Source organism: Etheostoma cragini, chromosome 22 (genome assembly GCF_013103735.1).
Source record: "Etheostoma cragini isolate CJK2018 chromosome 22, CSU_Ecrag_1.0, whole genome shotgun sequence".
Lineage (NCBI taxonomy): Eukaryota > Metazoa > Chordata > Actinopteri > Perciformes > Percidae > Etheostoma > Etheostoma cragini.
In genome coordinates, this window is record NC_048428.1 from 18,375,563 (window position 1) to 18,394,487 (window position 18,925).

The following is an 18,925-nucleotide window of genomic DNA, read 5'->3' on the forward strand; positions in this document are numbered from 1 at the left end:
GGAAAAAGGCTGCAATGAAACAAAGAGTGAAAAATTTAAAGGGGTCTGAATACTTTCCGTACCCACTGTATATATATCCTGTTTTCTCTGTTACCCGATAGTAAATAAATTAAATGTTGACCAAATAACTTCAAGTGGTGGTTAAGTACGAGATCTGGAGATCTGAGCTGTGATGTCGTATCTGTAGCTAAACTATACTAAAATGAGTTGCAGAAAACAAACCTCAATGGTATTGACCTTTAACCTAACTTATCCCACAAAAAGAAATGAAAACCGCTTTGAAGATTTGACTCGGCAACTTGATCTCTTCATGCAGTTACCTCAGAGCGACACACAATGATGCGAATAAGGGTGTCCTCATCAGTGCCCGCTCCTTTCATTGCGTCGTGCAAACGTCTGGCAAAGTACAGCTGCGGGTTCTTAGCGACTCTCACTAGGGGGAGGAAAGAAAGGTTACATTAACATTCTTGCTGTTCACCCTGTATAGACGTTCCAAACAGTCCATTTACTCTACTGTTTCCTCTGACATTGTTTATACTCATAGTGGTATTATATTTTACCATTATGATTTTGTGTCATGTTTCTTGGACAATAAAACTAATTTCAGGTCTGAATTGAGTTCATAGGTGGAGTAAACTGCATTTTATTATCCCACATTATGAAACTCCTACTTACCAAGAGCAATGTAGCATTTCTTCAGTGTCCCAGAAGTCTCATTCTCAATAGCATCCAGAATTTCAGTTCCAGAAAGCTATGGAGAGAAAATAACTAGTTGAATCAAAGCACTGGCAAAGCCTTAAACTGGTAATGTTTCATTTTCCAGGTCAGCTAAAGTCCTCCTAATCTTATAATTGAAGCCCCAAGAAAGCCTCCTGCACTGCAGTCTGTTTGCACGTGCAAGAGAACCAAAAACACTTCCTAAGCGTAATGTAAGACACCAGCACCAAATAATTCACATGTTAGCTGAAGATGAAGTAGGTCACATATTCACATGCTGGCTGAAGATGAAATCAGGTCACATATACTGATATGCAATATCACTACAGCTATCTATGGACGGCATGACACCCAAACCTACCTGCTCATATATCTTGAAGGTGGCCTGGAGCTGCAGGTAATTTCTGGAGGCCAGGATGTAGCTGAAAGTGGACTCATCTGTCCCAAAACAACCCTCTCCAGCCTGCATCAGATACCGCAAATATTAACATTGTTCAGGATGAATAAATCTGTTATGAGTTCATTATTACATTGAAACATTACCTCAAACAGGCAGGTAGCATCTTGTTCAGCCAATTCCTCATCCACCTCATAACTCTCATCTCTGTTACCCTGAAAGACGAAAAGTAAGATGACCTTTGCTGCATAGTGAGACCTTTCTGTTCTGCTGAAGCAACTAAAGCCCTCACACACACACACTGGCCACATTCTCACGAGGGTGTCTGGATTGTGGCCAGTGTGAGTGTGTGTATTCATAGGGAACGACTGTGCACAGCGAAAGTGAGCTCGATTTCAGTCCAACAGCAGACGGAGGGAATTTAGTTACACCAGCGGAGTAGAAACTCACGGCCACTTACTTGCAATAGAGCTGTCAGCAGATTTCTTACATCCCCGCTTGTGTCTCCCTCAATATCTGCTTCAAGATCACGCTCATGCACTAAAAATGTAAACAAAGTAAAAGGACAAGTGACACTGTTTATATCATGCCTCAGTATTTAAAGCAGAAGCTCACAACTAGATACTCTTGTACCATCCAATATAAGTTTGTCACATGCAGTCTGTTTTTAAATTTGTAATGAGTGTATCATTTTTCCCTGATCTTGACAACAGCATGCAATATTCGGTCTGGGGGCTGGTCGATGTTACCCTTGAAATCCAGAGTTCTCGCAAGAGCACAATTTGAATTTGCTCAGCGAGTAACTCTGGCATCGAATAATGCTGCTCATTAACTATACCCTCGTAGCCTAGCTGCACCAATCACATTGGTGTAGCTGAAATAGGCGGGCCAGAGGTGAGCTGAACAACGACAAACAACAGTTTAATCTACCAATTAGCTCCGCTGGTAGCTAAGCGTATCGGGCTCTGGATACGTCACCCCGTGTGTTGTTGTGATTGGTTGTAGTGTTATCCAATTTCGTGCAGCGAGATTTTTAAATGCATGCTTGGTGCAGCCCCTCGAGGTGGCCGACTTTCATTTCTCGTTGCCCGACCTTTAATCTTTTGGATTTGGGTCTGGATTTCAAGGCTAGGTTGGTGTCATACTTGTAGTGTTGCCACTATTCTGTCCAAGACTAAGCAAGAATTTATGGCACTATGTCTGTTTAGTCTGACTGATTATATGTCTTGGTTGAGTCCGATGACATTCTGTGGTGTGCTAATTCTTTATAACAGACTGTTGCCATAAATAGCAGAGCGTCGCCATGGACGCAGTTCTGATCACTCTGGAGGACAGTCATCAATCAAATGGAAGAAGTCTGGGTAATTTATTAGCTGTGGCAAAAAAATGGGGAAATGAGGAGCAAGATTCTGTCCTCCAATCCAGGCAAGGTAGCAGATCTGTTGAGCGCCTAGCGCGACATCTTTGTTTACAGTCTATGATTGCTATGCAGTAACTTCAGGAATAATGAGCAGGAAGTTACCATCAGCTAATACTAGGCTAGCCAACCAAACCTCTGTAGCTATCTCACCATAGCAAAAAGCAAGCTAACGACAACCAGCTGGCAACCCAAAAAGCTCAAAATGTTGCAAGCACAGGCACCTAAAGTATCTTTTCCCCAGTCAGTCACTTATTTAATTATTAACCTTACAATGCCTTACTAGAAAGAAAGTGACAGTGAGAAACTATTATGTTTGGAATATATTTTCAAGAATTAAAGCACTCCTTTCACACATGGCTAAAGGCTAAGAAACCCTTGGGTACTAAAAGAAGATATTGGTAAATATAATCAGCTATCAGCCCTGTGTTTTAGTGAACAGGAAGTTGCAGCAGGATGGGCCTTGACTAAACAAAGTGTAACAGCAAACGGACAAGAAGAACAGTAGGCTACAGTATTTACGGATGCAAATGAGTCACCCTTAGCCATTTCCTCTAGGATTCATAATACAACAAATGGAAATAGTGACATTTAGCAACAGTGGGTAAGATGTCAAGAAATGTTTGCAGTAATAAAAATCATTTTTTGGAATGGCTTACCTTGAAAATAGCATTCCTTGAACATGGCAATGTCCTGTGTGAAACAATTACAGTGAATACAAAGTTTGAATATTTTACATAAAAATACATACAAAAAACTTATTTCATCGTTAAAAGATAAAAATCATCTGAACATAACGGCACACAGATTGTTGAGGTTTTAACTCTTGATTTATTATGTGTGACTGACAGCGTTGGTGGCGGTGCAGAGGATCTCCACCAGGACGTCTTCATCAGTGCCTGCTCCCTTCATGGCCTTCCTCAGCTCCTTTACAGCGAAGATGACAGGCGGGTCCAGCATGGCAAGGATGGCGTTCTCAAAGTTCCCAGACAATTCTTTTTTCAAAACATCCACCAACTCCTATCACAGAGAAAGATCATTTAATTGTGATTGGTGAAAGGGGAAGAAAGGAGAATACATTACAAATAAGAAATTATAAAAAAAATGGTTGGTGTTGTTGTAGAGATTATATGCTATTCTATGAATAAAAAAATGGCACTCACATCATCATACTTTTCAAAATAGGCAGATTTAATCTCCTGACGCTGAGCTGCGCTGCGGTTTGCCAGGATGTCAATGATGGCCTGCTCATCAGTTCCTGTAGAGAAGACAATACAAAGACAGATGCAGTGCACTGTAAACACTGTAATATGCGAGTTAACATTTACAGGGACATTACTATTACATTTGACAACTTACCAAATCCTTTGCAGGCTTTACGGATGGCCTTAATGTCAGCCACAACATCAAAATCCTCATAGTGCACGATAGTGGGCTGGGAGAATAATAGAAGATTATGTAGATACAATATGAAGCAAAAATAAGATTACTATAATATGTAGTTAATTGTATCAATCTGAATGAAGTTTAGAAGGGGTTCGTGATAGCAATGGGGGAACAGTTGGCCGATGGGGGAGGGGAGGACGATGACACAATGCTTTGGTTTAGGAATTCAAGGCCAGAAGTCTTTAAACAAACTTGGTTGGGGCCGCACGAATAGCAGCATAAGCCAAAGTGCTGTTCTGGGGCCAACAGGGGTCTGAGAATAACTATACCCATCCCCCGCATTGAAAAAAACAATTAAATGCCACTTGCTGTCCAAAAACAAGAAGAATGTATAGTAAACTCTTAACAAAATCTTCACAGAATCAGCTATACACAAACTATTTTGTTATGTTATCATAATTATTATTTTTTTACATGAAATTGGATGCTTTTGAGTACTTTTTAGCACTTCTACTATACAATTTTGAATCAAATAAATCGGGTTTGAGTAGCTTGATTAAGATTTTGCCAAAGAGGTAAAACAATACATTAACATTGAGGCACCAACATGGCAGACCCTCCCTCCCTTCACCATTGATGCACGTATGGACTCTACATACACGGAGAGCCTACTCATTCATCTCCCCACACACACACGCACACACACAACGGTGCAATGATGAATTCCGCAGGGGAGTGGTCCTTTCCTCTGCGTAAACCCAGACACGGCTCTGTCACACCGTGTCATTCGCGACGTTTACATTTAAAGAAACACCAAAAGTATTATGAATCTGACACCATTACTCTCGACTTCAGTTGAATAGATTAACCGCAAATTAGCCTAGCTAACGAAGCGTTATCCGAACCACGATGTAAAATAAGCGATAAAAACAATATTTTATTGGGACTTAACTCCAAGCTCTAGCTATAATCTTTATCTTGGTTTTAAATCTTGCTCTGTCGACTCGAAACTATAGCTTTGACCCAGACTGCTGATTATTAAAGATGTAACGGAAACACAACTTCTGTTGTTGTTCTGTTTCTAACGGCGCATTAGTGGGCTGTCAGCGCTGTTAACCGTTATAGCGCTGTTAACTGTTAGCGAACACTGTTTCAGATAATGGTACCTACTTGACAGTTGCCCATTTTGAGGATGTGTTTTCCGGCTGCGGTTGGTGAGAAAAAGTCTTAGTTTGTGATGCTTGTCCTCCTGATAAGCCGCGGCCCAAAAAAAGTCTACGGGCCCAAAGCAGGCAGCAGAATCCAGCATGTGACGTCACCACGGACCGTTAACCATTGCCATCCACAATCACTGTAGTATCCAGGGTCAGTGGGTGGAAACAGTACTCAGGTCTTTTACTCAAGTAAAACTACCACAGCTAATGTTGAACTGATTAGAGACCTTCTGATAGTAATTTGGGATGAAACCAGATTTGATACACTGTAGGAAAATGTATTTATAACAGATATTACTGGTAGCAGCAAATAAAACAACTGCAATAAAATGGCTTAAAAAGGAGTTGCCAAACCAAGCTGAATGGCTAACAATGTTAAGAAATATTTACACTATGGATAAAATTACATATTTGTTGAGTTTACAGGGGGAACTTTTCATTGAAAGATGGGCAGCATTAAGTAACCCGGTTGTAAATATTGTGTGTACTTTTTATCTGGACCTTGAGTCTGTAAATAAAATAAAATAGTGACGGTGATGGAGGACCGTTAGAACTCTGATTAGATCTGCCAGGTGAACTTAACCCATGTTTTGTTTCAAGTTTATGTTTGTTCTGTTTATTTTCAATTTTGTTCATTATTTTTCATTTCTTCTCTTCCTTGTACATCTGGACATATTCTCCTGTGGACCTGACCATATACGTAATGAGCGTGTGAATGTTATGACCCCTTGTAAAGACTATTGTTTCTGAGTGGAATTAATAGCTGTAAAAATAAATAAAAAGTTTTTTAAAAAGTACCACAGCGTAGAAATACTTAGTTACAAGTACAAGTCCTGTGTTCAAATCTACAAGTGCTTTATTTTATCTATTTAAAAGTACTTTACTTGAGTATTTCCATTTTCATGCTACTTCTAATTTTTTACTCTTTTTTTTTAATGCACATAGACTTTTTGGCAGCTTTTGTTAATTTTCATTTTGGTCTATTGTTGAGTTAAACAGTTTCAAGTATTTTCTTAAATCAAGTTTCATTTTTTATTATGGTGCAGCAGATGCAGTGCAGTGCAAATTGACTTGTAAAGGAGTTTTTTACATTGTTGTACTATGAACGTGGTTTAAAAATATACAGTGAAAGCTAAATAAAACTCCTTACAAGGTATATTAGTAAATATAATACTGATAGATAATTTGGGTATAAAGCAGGCTTATACTTTACTTTTTTTTGTGTCTTTGAGCAAAATGCTGAATCCCCTGTTTCTGCGGGGGTGATGTACTACTGCTGACCATGACCTCTGACCTTTCTGCACATGGGGTAACTGGTGCTGTTCAAGCAAATGCAGCTGGAAAGTTTCCGTTTTGTACACTCCAGATCTTCCATGACACAGAGAAGCAAACGCATTGATGAAATACGTTTTTCATCAAACCTTATATCCTTTATAAAATAGTAAAAGCACATACAGTTCTAACTTGTTGAAAAGTTTCTCTGCTTTTAGTGTACAATGTCTACATGAGACAACAATGACCAATGAGGTCCAAATTTAGAGCTCCAAGTATAATTAGCAACCTAGCAGCCTAACCATTGGTATCTCACTGTCCCTTACATCTAGCCCTACATCATAATTACTCACCCACTGAGGAGCAGAGCTGCTGCTGCCCTCCACAATAAAGCCCTTTATCCTAAGAAAACTTAATACATGCTGAGTCTGGGTAAACTGTTCATTTTACGTCACACTAACAAAACCGTGCAATTAGACGAGGATGAGTCATCTCTTCGTCTCTCCTCACTATGCAATTATCTGCAAATTACCTGAAAGATCAATCAGTGAAACGTTTTGGCCAAAGTATCTATTCAAACAATGTAGCTGTTTCTAGCAGAATGTATATATATATATATATATATATATATATATATATATATATATATATATATATATATATACTAGCAAGGTGTGACTCAATTACAGTAACAACATATTCATTTCATCAGTAGGATTTAAATCTGTAGCAAGACAACTTTTGAACTGTGTAGGCTGATGTAATCTCAAACATTCCAGCAATCAATCTTTGCTTTGCATTGTGTGTGTGTGTGTGTGTGTGTGTTTGTGTGTTAATCAAACTTTAACCTCGGATTGTTGCTCTATCATGCAGCTCCGTTGTTGGACATGTCCTGTAATTATAGGGTTTCTGATTTGATTCCCAGCCCCTCCTAACACCAGAGCTGTAGAGTTAGTCCACACAAAACAACATTTAAAGGAATAGTTCCACATTTTTGGAGAACGTGCTTATTTGCTTTCTTGCTGAGATGTAGATGAGGAGATTGATGCCCCTCGTTAAACTGGCTAGTTAGCTTTGCGTAGGTGTTTTTTTGACCGAGCCAGCAGGCTGTTTCTCCCTGTTTCCAGTATTTTTGCTAAGCTAAACTAGACTGGTGCTGCTTCTAGCTTGGCATTTACTATACAGATAACGAGAGGGGTATCCTATTCTCATCTCACTAAATTGTCTACCAAACTATTCTTTTAACACTTAACCTGAACTTGACTGCTGCAATACTATATACTTTCTAGCAATTATTAAAGGACTTGACTTTGTTGCTGTTGACTTGCATTATGGGAATTGTATCAGGTGTCAGTGTTTTTGAAGCTTGACTCACACTAAAGACTAAAAGACAGGATATTTCAGCCTCTTTTGCTGCTTTGATTTTGACCATTCTTATTTAAATCTATCTTTTCTAAGTCCCCCAGCTAAACGGAAGCATACAGTAATCCTAAATCACTGACTCCTGCATGCAAACTGTGGGTTGACTTGCCCTGAGGGATTTAAATCCATTGCTTTATAGTTCTGCTCAAATCACTCTCACACTATCATACCCCTCGAGAAGAATCGATGCAGAACTTAAGTCCATTTGTGTTATGCAAAGTGGAAAATGTTGCTGCAACACACTCAGCTTGTTTCATGTTCTCGAGTTGTTCATACTCTACATGTTTCTGTTCTCTTGGTCTGAGTTTATTGACATTCTGTCTTTGCCACCATCAGAATTTGCTGCTGAAACAGCCCAAACATGTCCATGGCTGCAAAGTTAACATTACTTGAAGACAAAAGTCAGAGAGTGTTATTTGCCTGGCTGCTCCGTAGCTCGCAGTGGTCCCGGATTGGGGATGTTATGGTCTCATTTCACAGGTGGTGGAAGAGGGTCCCACTAAAGCCTTTATCACGGGTCTGGAAACAAAGACAGCATTCAGATGCGCCAGCCAAAGAGACATGTTGTAATGTGATGCTGGCTGAAAACCCAGACTCATGTTTAGAACTCAAACACAACTTGTTTAGAGCCTGCACAGCTCCTACTGTTAAGAGCCACAGACAGAGGTTTGAATTTTCACAGCAACAAGAATGCAATGTGTGGAAACGAGGCCAGAACAGAGTTTTACTTACAAAAAGATTCTTGTCAAGAGAACTACCACTTCTACCCCAAATGACCATAGAGATAGTACTGTGCATGATGTTAACAGCACTACAATCCTCATGTAACAGAAGGATTCACGTGGCTGCAGACTCTCTTTCAGTTTCTTTTCTGTCAAAGCCAGTGTGATCAGTAGACCTCCTGAGTACACTAGGCTTTTGTTGCATGAAACAATGCTCGGCAGATAGACGTTGCATTGTTTACCTGCTCCTGGGGTAAAATCCCGGCATCGTTGAGGCTTTTGGTCCGTTTCACTGTGCTCAGGTGGTAGTTTGGGGCGCCACATCCCGGCATCCCCCACATGGTGTACTGCATGGTGTCAATGTGCTGCAGATGGCAGGAGAATTGTGACACCATTAATACATAAGTAATCTACCATCAATCTTGTTTTGAAAGAAGAGAGGCCTAATTAACCCTTTATTACATTCTTTATTTTATAAAGTAACCTTTTGTTCTTCAACAGCATTTCTACTTTTCTCCCTTTCCAACTGCTGTTTCCTCTCCTCTACCTGCCGGGTAAGGTCTCTGTAATATTGATTACTTTTGTTTTCCTAAAGAAATACATGAAACAAATGTGACACAAGAACATTGTTAGGAAGAACATTTAGTAATGTTGGGTTTCTTTATGCAGAGGAAAAATGATCTAGTGACCTCTCTGGTGACACTAGCCGACCTCCCGTTCAATCTCCGTGCTCCTTGTAGTAGAGCAGTTGATACTGAAGCTTTTCCCTGGAAGAAACAGACTCTCAGCACAACCTGCTTGCTCTGCCTAAGTTGCTGTTGAGTTCTAATCACAGCTGAACATGGATCAACATCTCCATCTAGTGGTCTTATTCACTAACAACAGTTTAAACTTTCTAAAAATAGGTCTGGTAAGATCCTATAAATATTTTTTATTATTGCCAAAAAATCCCACGAAAAGACAAAACCAGCAATGAATTGCTCCTGCTAACAAGTGTTGCCTATGTAGCCGGGTGTACTTAATTCATCTGTGCTGTGGAGCTCCATTGTTATCCCAAAACTAATAAAAAAGCATCAGTGAGCCGCACTGCTGCACTGGATCAGAATCAGAATCTGGATTAAGTAGGCCAAGTAGGTTTTCACATAGAAGGAAATTGCTTTGGTGCATAACAAACAAAGTGAGTGAAAATGAAATTAACAATATAAGCAAGTAATGCAAAAAAAATCAAGAGACATATGTAGAACAAAATTAACACAAAAATATTTTAAAAAACGTGTACAATATACTTGAATTAAAATGAAAGTGCTGTGCAGTTTTTTTTAGAACTGTTTTTTTATGCAGAAATTTGCAAACGTTCACAGTAAGTATAAATGGATGACATCATCCTTCACACAAATGAACACTGCCACTATGGTTTATTATGGGCCATGCAGTACACCGTCCCTAAAATACGTAATAATCCTCTTCCAAAAAATAGTCCATAACAAGAGTATGATTCTTGTTTGAGTAATTCTTTTTTTTTTTTTTATGATTCAGTGGGAACCAATGTTCTTGTGGCTGAGAGCTAGAGACAGGCTGGGAAAGTCAGAAAGTATCGAGAGACAGACTAACACATTGTGGTTTGGGCTTTTTGTTGGATTTGTTAATACTTATCAGCTGCAAACAAAAAGTAACAGCAGCAATTTTAGCTATACATACAGTGATGGATGCATGAACCGAGGAGGGCCTCCTGGGGTCAGTGCTTGCCAGACTTACAGTCCCTTTGAGTGTTAGTAACGGCAGAGGAGCTGAGGAAACAGAATAAACAGGAAACAGTCAACTCAACCAAAATGATAGGATAGGATTTGACGTTGTGTATACCCTTGTATGTGTGAGAATATCTAGAGTAATGGAGCAGCAAAATAATAGGTGAAAATTTTGTCCCCCCGACCTTGGTTGGTGCATCTGAACAGGGAGCGGTGGAGTTTTACAAATTGCACTACAGACTGTAGGTGGGGCCTTTTTAAATGGCCTGCCTAATGTAGTTCTACTCAAACATAAGGTCAGTTTCAGAAAATATGATAGAAAGTTAAAAATCTATATTTATAAGACTTACCTACTGTATCTTTAAAGGCTTCTCAAATGTGAGGATTGCTGCTTTTTTTCATTGTAAATGCAATATTTTTTGGTTTTTGGATAGCTGTTGGACAAAACATGCACTTTGAGGTTGTCACTAAAACTTGTTTCTGATATTGAATAGACAAAAAAATAACATTACAATTAATTTAATAATAAATATAGGGGTTTGTTACAGCCACAACAGTATCTGGTGCAAACTACAGCTTAACTTTTGATCCTTGCCTTTCTCTGTCATCCACTCTCTTTAGCATATATTGAGAAATTCAAGCCCCCTTTCTGAACACAATATGATTTGAACCTAAATTCCTCTTTGGTGAAATATGTTTTAAATTCCAAACCTAAATAGCATGGCCCAGAAAAAGCAGGGACTCGCATAACAAGAATCCATAAATCTATTTTGTAACCCAGACGGTCTCCTCCAAAAAGCCTTTCTATGAGTTATCCATTTGGCTCCCACTGTAGTAAAGCGCACTCATTATAAGTTGTACTATGAGGCTGACTCATCTTCACGCTGTCCGTGAGTGGAGGTGTGTGTGTGTGTGTGTGTGTGGGGGGGGGGGGGTTGTACTGTCATACAAGCAAGTCAGCTTGATGATATAACTACTTCAGTGATCTGTAATGGGGAATTAATCTCATTTCTGTTCTCCATTAACCATAAACTCCTGTCTTCTTTATTTCAAATTAAACTCAGAGCAAGTATAACACTGGTAGGTATTTCATTGTTATATACTACATAGTACCGACTGTATATTCATTACGTTCTCACTGTTTTACCAACACTGGGATTATATGTTCACGCAAGCTTATTTACGGTCATTGTGCATATTTGTAGTCCATGATTGAGGCAGTTGCTTCTGTAAAGTGTAATGACAGCTCATACTAGTTGAATTCCAAAGTTCATTCTTGGCAGCGCTTGAGTTAATGATTGAATGAAGTTTCATGAAGAGGCTTTCGATCATCACCATGTGATCCAAGATCACCACTGACTGAGATCAGGGCTCAGGACCAGTCAAGTTCTTTCACACCAAAGTGAGAAAACAATTCCTTAATGATCTCCCCACGTCATGTCAGCATACTTTTTTGTTTTCTTGCTCATGTCATACTTATTAAATTGCCTTCAGATGCCTCTTACTTGCAATAAAGTTTCATTTTACCTTGTTTGTCCTCGTGTTGTCTTTTCTTTTGAGTATTGTTAAACATCATGAATACCACATTGCACACACGCAGAGTATGATTCATATTTCCAGCACAAATGATTGAGAGTGAATGACTAACAGTGTGTGAATGATCTCACATTGGTCCTTGAGAGAGGCCGCCTCGTTCCTGTCAGTCAGCTGCCTGCATGCTACCTGGAGGCAGAAACAGTGAAGATAAAGCACACTTACCTTCTGGAAATTGCTATAATTGAGTGATTAAGACCGGTGACGTCAAATGAAAGCCAGTTTTTTTTGTTTATTTCCTCTGAATGAACGCTCGATTAGCCTTCATTTACACACGTCGGTATGGCTGTGACTCACCTGCATCCTGGCCTTGGGCTTCGGGCTTGGCATCTGTGTTTGTGCTGCCGCAGTCGCTGGTGAAAGACAGAGTGGTGATGATGATTCAAAAAGGCCGTTTCTGCACCTGAAATCAGAACAAATTGGATTATTAGATGAGTGGACCTGCCTTTGTCCTTTCGTGATGCCTCTGCTTTTTGCAAAAGTGTTGAGGCCATAATCATCCTCATGTTCATCATCGCTGTGATGAAGAGGCCGGACTTAACCCCATAAGCAGAACTTTGCACATTTTTGTATTCCCAACTTGTATTTTTTAAAATTTTTGTTCTTTTATTTTATCCTATAATTATTTCATGTATATTCTATGTATGTATATTGTATCCTAGTATTTCATTTATATTTATAGTCTGTGCTGTGTGACAGATTTTGCTGCTGTACACTAAATTTTCCCATTATATTGGGATCAATATCTATCTATCTATCTATCTATCTATCTATCTATCTATCTATCTATCTATTAATTTACTGAGCAGAAGTACATCTTTGGTGTTGAAGAACGTGTTGTTATGTCTCTCACCTGAAGGCTTCACTGTCCTCACACAAGCCCGAAGAAAGCTCGACCAACATTTCGGGTTTGGATGTTTTCACCCCCATCCTCAACTCCACCCTGTCACTGCTGGACTCGTCCCTTTTCACCTCCACATTTCTCCTGCCCTTTTGATATCACAAAGCCAGGCCACGATGTCATAAACATTTGTGGAGAAATACGCAATTTTTTTTCTTTCGCAATTATAACTACCAGGCTGAAATAGAACGGACGGTGCTTTTACTTGCACCTCAAAATGTCTGTAATCTGACACTACAAGGTCAGTTAACAGATTTATTTTTCCAAGCACAACATAAACAATCTATAGGGGATTACCAGAGAACAATTAGTCAACTAATAAGTCGATACACAGAAAAATAATCGCCTACTATTTATGATTATTAAGTAATTACTTAGCAAAAATGGCAGAAAAAGCTTTTTTCAGCTTCTTAAATATAAAGATGTCATACTGCCCCCCTACATGAGGTTACTAATATTACTATTATTATTTTAACTAATTCTATTTTCTATTTCTTATAGGTAATGTATATTGTTTTGCCTATGTCTACTTAACATGTATTTGTGTTATTCTGATGTGTGTACAGTTTTTCTTTTGAGCTGTAGCACATAAATTTCCCCAGTGCGGGATTAATAAATGCAATCTTATCTTATTTTACAACCTATCATATTAAAACTGGAATATCTTTGGACTGGCAAAACCTCAGACTTAGAGAAACTGGGGTTTTATTTATTTTATAGACCAAATGATCAATCTAGAAAATATTCAGCAGATGAATTGATAATGAAAATAATCAGTAGTAGCAGCCCCACAGGGGATCAGTGAATGGGGCTGTTCCTTGGAGAAAACAAGTGGCAGAGAAAGTGGAAGGAGCAAATTAAAATCCCCCCCACCCCCCCCCCACCAAATACATTCCATTGCACATGAATAAAGCAACAGCCTACACATGTACAAACCACTGCTGATCCAGATGGACACTGATGCCAATGTGGTGGTGACTTCTCGTCCCATTCCATGGTGTTCTAGATAGAGATAAACAGATAGGCATCAACAAGATAATGCATAAGTAGGCTACTACTAAAATTTCCTTCGGGATGAATAAAGCATATCTATCTATCTATCTATCTATCTATCTAGTTAATAGTGACAACAATGAGAGTTACACGCCTACACAGATTGAATTAATGCAACTTCTGCTAACGTTTCTCTTCACTTTGAATCGATCTTTGCGTTTATTTGGTGTTTTCCTGCAGATTGTCATTTCCGAAAATAAACATTACATTTAAATACAGATTTAGATTTTGGAGCTTAATAAACCCAAAACCATCATAACCGCGACATGTGGTGTTGAACTGTTGAGACATATTTACCGTTGATGTGATGGTTCGAGCAGACTGTGAGCGGTCAAACTTTATCTGTAAACATTTAAAATCAGCAGAATGATGACGAAAACACGTCATCCTCCACTGACGTCACGACGTAGAGTTCTCCCGTCGCTAGGGGGCGGGGCGGAGCCGAGCGACGACTCTCAGCAACTTTAAATACCCAGTAGGCCAATGTTTATGTTACATTTTCTTGGTCATATTTTATACGTCTTTGTAGTGTTATTGTTGTTGTTGTACAGTGACACTGAAAGAGACACTGCAAACACACACACACCAAGACACAGATATACACACACACACACACACACACACAGACACACACACACACACACACACACACACTCACACGTACACACACTAAGGCCTATACTCACACAAAAACACAAAGATGTGCTGCAAATTTACAGCTGGTGTGTGTGGGAGTGTGTGTGTGTGTGTGTGTGTGTGTGTGTGTGTGTGTGTGTGTGTCGATCAGTGTACAGTATGTGATTTGACATTTATGTAGTATATTGTCTGATTGGAGATTTGTAACTTGGAGGGTCTTGCAGGCCGCAGGCAGACTCCTCTCAGGCAGCACACGTGTCTGAAGGGCTTCCCTTATTGGGAGATATGTCATGAGGCTCCCTCCCCACCATGTAGGAGAGGGTTGCATGCAGGGAGGACTCACCATTTGGGACAAAGGCTCTCTTTTTTCCTACAATAGGGAACGCAAGGGGTTTCACATTGTGCACAGGAAATACCCAGCCTCCCGTCACGTACTGTACGCAGGGACTGATTTTAAATAATTGTAGTTAATACTGTCTGCAGCAGAGATAATGACAGTAAAGCTGTATTGTACAGGACCAGAAGTCGCTGTTACTGGCATCATTTTCCTTGGATAAGCAGTTTAGATTTGATTTGACTTATAAACTGGAGCCCAGTGATTAATGCCACCTTGGTTGCCAACATTTGAAGAGTTCATCTCCAAAAAATACTGCATATCGGTCTGGGCCAAAGTCATTACCCAAAGTTGGTCTGATATCACATAGGAGACAAAGGCGGCCTCATCCTGACCAGATAAATTGCCTATTAGCCTTTTGAGTTTATGATAATTTTGTGCAATTAATCATGAATAGGTGCCAAATGGAGGCTCATCTTATTTTAGAATTGTCCTTGATTTTATTCATACAGAGTCTGTTTTTGGGAACTGGGTAGGATTAATTCTATTATTAGAATTTGTATAGGGCATGTTTTTTATCCATCCATCTTTTCATTTTTGAATAATGTAGTCTGTTAAAATGTCAGAAAATAGGAAGAACTGCTCATCACAATTAAGCCCAATGTGTTCCAACTGCTACTTCATCTCCACAATTATCTGCATTTGATTAATCACCCTGTTTATGCACCAGCCTTTGGCGTCATGTCAGACCCTGCCGGTCTTCTCCCCACCCCCCCTTCGTCCTCTGAGTGTTCCCTCCATTTGAAAAGGCGGGAACTATAGATATGAAACATAAATCAATAGTTACCGCCTTTTAAATTCACCAGTTCTCCAATCACCTGACAGCTATTCCCCCATTAGCCCAACTAGACTTTTCACCCTTGATAGTTGACCGTTTACAATGAAAAAAAGAAGCAGCACAGTCTCATTTGAGAAAGTGGAACCAAGTAGCCTACTGGTGTCAATTAGGTTTCTTCCAATAGGGCTCTTACTAATTGTTTCAGCACACATTTTTACAATACTGCATATTTTTTTCTATTCAGTACGGAAGCTTAAGGCATTCACTTGCAATTAAAAAAAAAAATATTATCCAAAAATTCTGAAAAAAAAAATCTGCTTTTTTTTCTGAATTAACAACACACCAAAATCCTGCATGGAGTACGGTTGCTGCTGCTCAACCGCCCGACCCTCCAACAGTGAAAGAATGAGACGTGTCAACAGAAAATGGTTGAAGGATACAGAAATACAGAAAGGAGAAAGGGTGTCAAAATGGGGAGGAAGTACACATCTTAATCCAAATAAAAGTATTTTTTGTTCTGTTTCAGGCGTTATATACATATCAAATTTGGAAGATATTGTTCCTCTGGATTAATCCTTAAAAGGTCTAGAAGATGTGATTAAAAGGTGTAAATGTCAGTCTTGGTGAAGTCTGTTGCACATGCATGTTTATGGATGTTTTTTTCTTGACATTAGCTTGCCAGTCCTCCACAGTTGCGTCAGCATATGTGCTAATAGCTGATCTACCTGCATAACACATCAGCAAAGCGACATGTTCAAGGTTTGAATTTTGTCATTGGCCGACCTATTCATGCGTAAGGAATTGAACTGTGAGTGTGCACCTGCAGGATGCTGAATTGCAAATACATAAATGTGTTAATGCGTGCAGTGTGGATCAGTTGTGGAGGTGGAAGAGGAGCGTATCAGAGGCTCTCTGTGAGTCATGTATTCACCAGGGGCTCCTGGAATGATGAAGCCACCACTGAGGCAGGGAAAGTTTGTGTAGGAGTTCAGACCAGAGCGTGACTTCAGATGATGGAGGAACACACGGGCTTGTGGGTGGCGATCTGCCTACTGGCTGAGGTCAAACGTTTAACAAGACTGTATTTGCTACAATGCTTCGAGCATCACAGGAGGCTATGCTCTCTCCAAATCAGGCAAACATTTAAACCAAATCAAGTTGTGTTAGAGGTATTACCTAAAGGGTAAGTTCACATTTTTGGTGTAAAACAAACTTCATGATTTCTAGGTATTGAAGTCCTTGTGATTGCCAGGTGCAAAACAAGAACACAAGACTTCTACACTTGTAATTATTTTGTATAGCGTGTGTGTGTGTGGGTTACCACATCTGGACGTCTCCCACCAGTTGCACCCCACACACACAACCCTTATTTGTCTCATGAGTCATGAGTCCACCAAGACACATCCCACCACCGCCCCCTATGCCGCCCGCCACCCCCCCACCCCTCCTGTCCCCACTTCTAAAAGACAAATGAGTCAGCAACGAAGCATGCTGGCTTGCGCCAAAGTGATCAGCTTCCTCTCATCTCCTGTCCGTCCTCCTCCCCGCCGCCGTCCATCTCTGACCACATGGCCCCGCCACAAAAAAGGCTGTGATTCATGCACTGAGGTATAAAAATATGTCCTGCCACGATGGAGGATGTGTCTCGAAAAGACATGCACCACAGGGAGATCCAGAGGACTCTTGCAAAGAATATTGGGTGTGTCTTTGGCATGAGGTGGCAGTTACAGGAAAAAAGAGATTATAAAGAGAGTTTCTGTCTTTAGAACCTTTCTGTTATTTAAAAATGTTTGTATAAATGACACTTTTTTGTTATTTTTATGTGGGTGCTTGTTAGACATTTAATACCAACAGTTGCAGGCCATTTGCAAGATCCAGCTGCGAGGGAATTGTCTGCTGTTTGCTGCTGAGCAGGTAGTGTAAGGTGGGTTTTTAGAGTTTTTTCGTTTTTGGCTGTCTGCTACGGCCGAAAACAACACCATGATAGAAGTGAGAGTGAACCACAATGTTTACAAAGCTTTAAATTAACATGCTCCTCCAGACATCAGTGATTTTCTTTCATTTTATGTTCTAGCCAGATCACTAAGTTGCTCCACTGCTTTTCTGTTTCTAAAAGTCCCATGCCATGACATTTTCACTTTATGAGGTGTTTTTTAACATATTTATGAGTTGCCCCAGCCTGCCCATGGTGGCTAGAAATAGCGACAGGTGTAAACTGAGCCCTGGGTATCCTGCTCTGCCTTTGAGAAAATGAAAGCTCAGATGGACCGATCTGGAATCTTCCCTTTATGACGTTATGAGGGGAAAGGTTACCTCCCCTTTCTCTGCTTTGTCCACCCAGAGAATCTGACCCCCCCATGATCAAGAGACATCATGGCTTGCAAACGAGCAAAGCATGGCAGTTGGTCAAGGCCACACCCCCACCCTCCACATTGCTCTGTCTCTCTTCTCTTCACTAGCATTTAAAGCTACAGACACAGAAATGGCACGGCCTGTGAAAGCTCACTGTGGGACTGGCTCTAGTGATTGTAATTCTGCACCAAGGCTGAATTTCGGGAAAGAGACTTCAGATCTGGTATTAGGGGACCACTAAGGTCTATATAAAAGCATCCCAAAAGCTTTTTTCTCATCTGCTTTATTTTGTGATTATTGTGATTTCGTTCTGCGAAGCACATTGAGCTGCACGCTTGCACAAAAGGTGCAATATAAATTCATAAAAGTCCAAGTTAACCGTGAAGTTGCAGCCGTACTGAAACTCAATATATAGCTGCATAAAGCCAAAGGAAGCTGCAGATTCATGTGACAATATTCTGTAGGTTCATTATTACAAATGACCCTCTCACATTCACTACATTATAATAAAAATATCTAATATACTGTATGTGCTTTACATGTTCCATTTAATCTTTCTTTATGGAAAGACTGCCATCTCGCCACAATGAATATCAAATGGAACATCAATAGCTGCCATATCTCCCTGTCACAATTCATCTGTTTCCTTCTTTGACGTTTCTTTATTTTAGTTCCCAGCAGCAACCTGTATTGATCTTCTTTTTATTAGAAAGGCTCCAAATGGGCTTTTGTCAACAGGAATCAATGCTAACCAGTTTGCTTCACGCAGTACCCTTTAGCAATGTCATTTGGCTGAATCACTGCCATATTCACAAGTAGACAGAGACATAAGCACTTGTGATAGTGCAGACACTGTCAATTTCATGCACTGCTCATAATGTCAAATTCACAGGGTCGAGTGTTAGTGTTAATTAATGGAACAAGAA

At 39.9% G+C, this 18,925-nt stretch overlaps 2 protein-coding genes across 5 annotated transcripts in view; both read right to left on the minus strand.

Annotated features, from left to right (window-relative positions):
- Positions 1-5,332, minus strand: part of anxa13 (annexin A13) — a 7,340-nt gene extending 2,008 nt beyond the window's left edge. The window contains exons 1-10 of one of the 2 annotated variants that reach the window (XM_034862275.1): positions 5,088-5,332; positions 3,891-3,966; positions 3,695-3,789; positions 3,381-3,548; positions 3,191-3,224; positions 1,575-1,654; positions 1,261-1,329; positions 1,079-1,180; positions 676-751; positions 321-433 (exon numbers count right to left, since the gene is read on the minus strand). In XM_034862275.1, the coding sequence (XP_034718166.1) occupies positions 321-433; positions 676-751; positions 1,079-1,180; positions 1,261-1,329; positions 1,575-1,654; positions 3,191-3,224; positions 3,381-3,548; positions 3,695-3,789; positions 3,891-3,966; positions 5,088-5,102 (828 nt within the window). In that variant the 5' untranslated portion in view covers positions 5,103-5,332. Of the gene's footprint in view, positions 1-320; positions 434-675; positions 752-1,078; positions 1,181-1,260; positions 1,330-1,574; positions 1,655-3,190; positions 3,225-3,380; positions 3,552-3,694; positions 3,790-3,890; positions 3,967-5,087 lie in introns of both variants that reach the window. The other variant, XM_034862274.1, reaches the window with a different exon arrangement.
- Positions 5,333-8,076: 2,744 nt separating this feature from the next.
- LOC117938176 lies at positions 8,077-14,234 on the minus strand. Of its 3 annotated transcripts, XM_034862651.1 has the most exons (10): positions 14,137-14,234; positions 13,723-13,788; positions 12,739-12,875; positions 12,183-12,288; positions 11,960-12,014; positions 10,246-10,334; positions 9,237-9,314; positions 9,032-9,136; positions 8,790-8,912; positions 8,077-8,344 (listed from the first exon to the last, which is right to left on the minus strand). In XM_034862651.1, exons 1-10 carry the CDS (start codon positions 14,224-14,226, stop codon positions 8,300-8,302), a joined length of 894 nt encoding a protein of 297 aa, XP_034718542.1. In that variant the 5' UTR covers positions 14,227-14,234; the 3' UTR covers positions 8,077-8,299. The 3 variants fall into 3 exon arrangements, with proteins under 3 accessions (XP_034718542.1, XP_034718543.1, XP_034718544.1); XM_034862652.1 differs by lacking the exon at positions 13,723-13,788; XM_034862653.1 differs by lacking the exon at positions 9,032-9,136.
- Positions 14,235-18,925: the final 4,691 nt, after the last annotated feature.

Coding starts and splice junctions, on each gene's coding strand:
- LOC117938176 (XM_034862651.1), bottom strand. CDS start 14,226: ATGACGTGTTTTCGTCATCATTCTGCTGATTTTAAATGTTTACAGATA. Junction 13,789..14,136: donor CTCGAACCATCACATCAACG/GTAAATATGTCT, acceptor ATCTCTATCTAG/AACACCATGGAATGGGACGA. Junction 12,876..13,722: donor GTCCATCTGGATCAGCAGTG/GTTTGTACATGT, acceptor TGATATCAAAAG/GGCAGGAGAAATGTGGAGGT.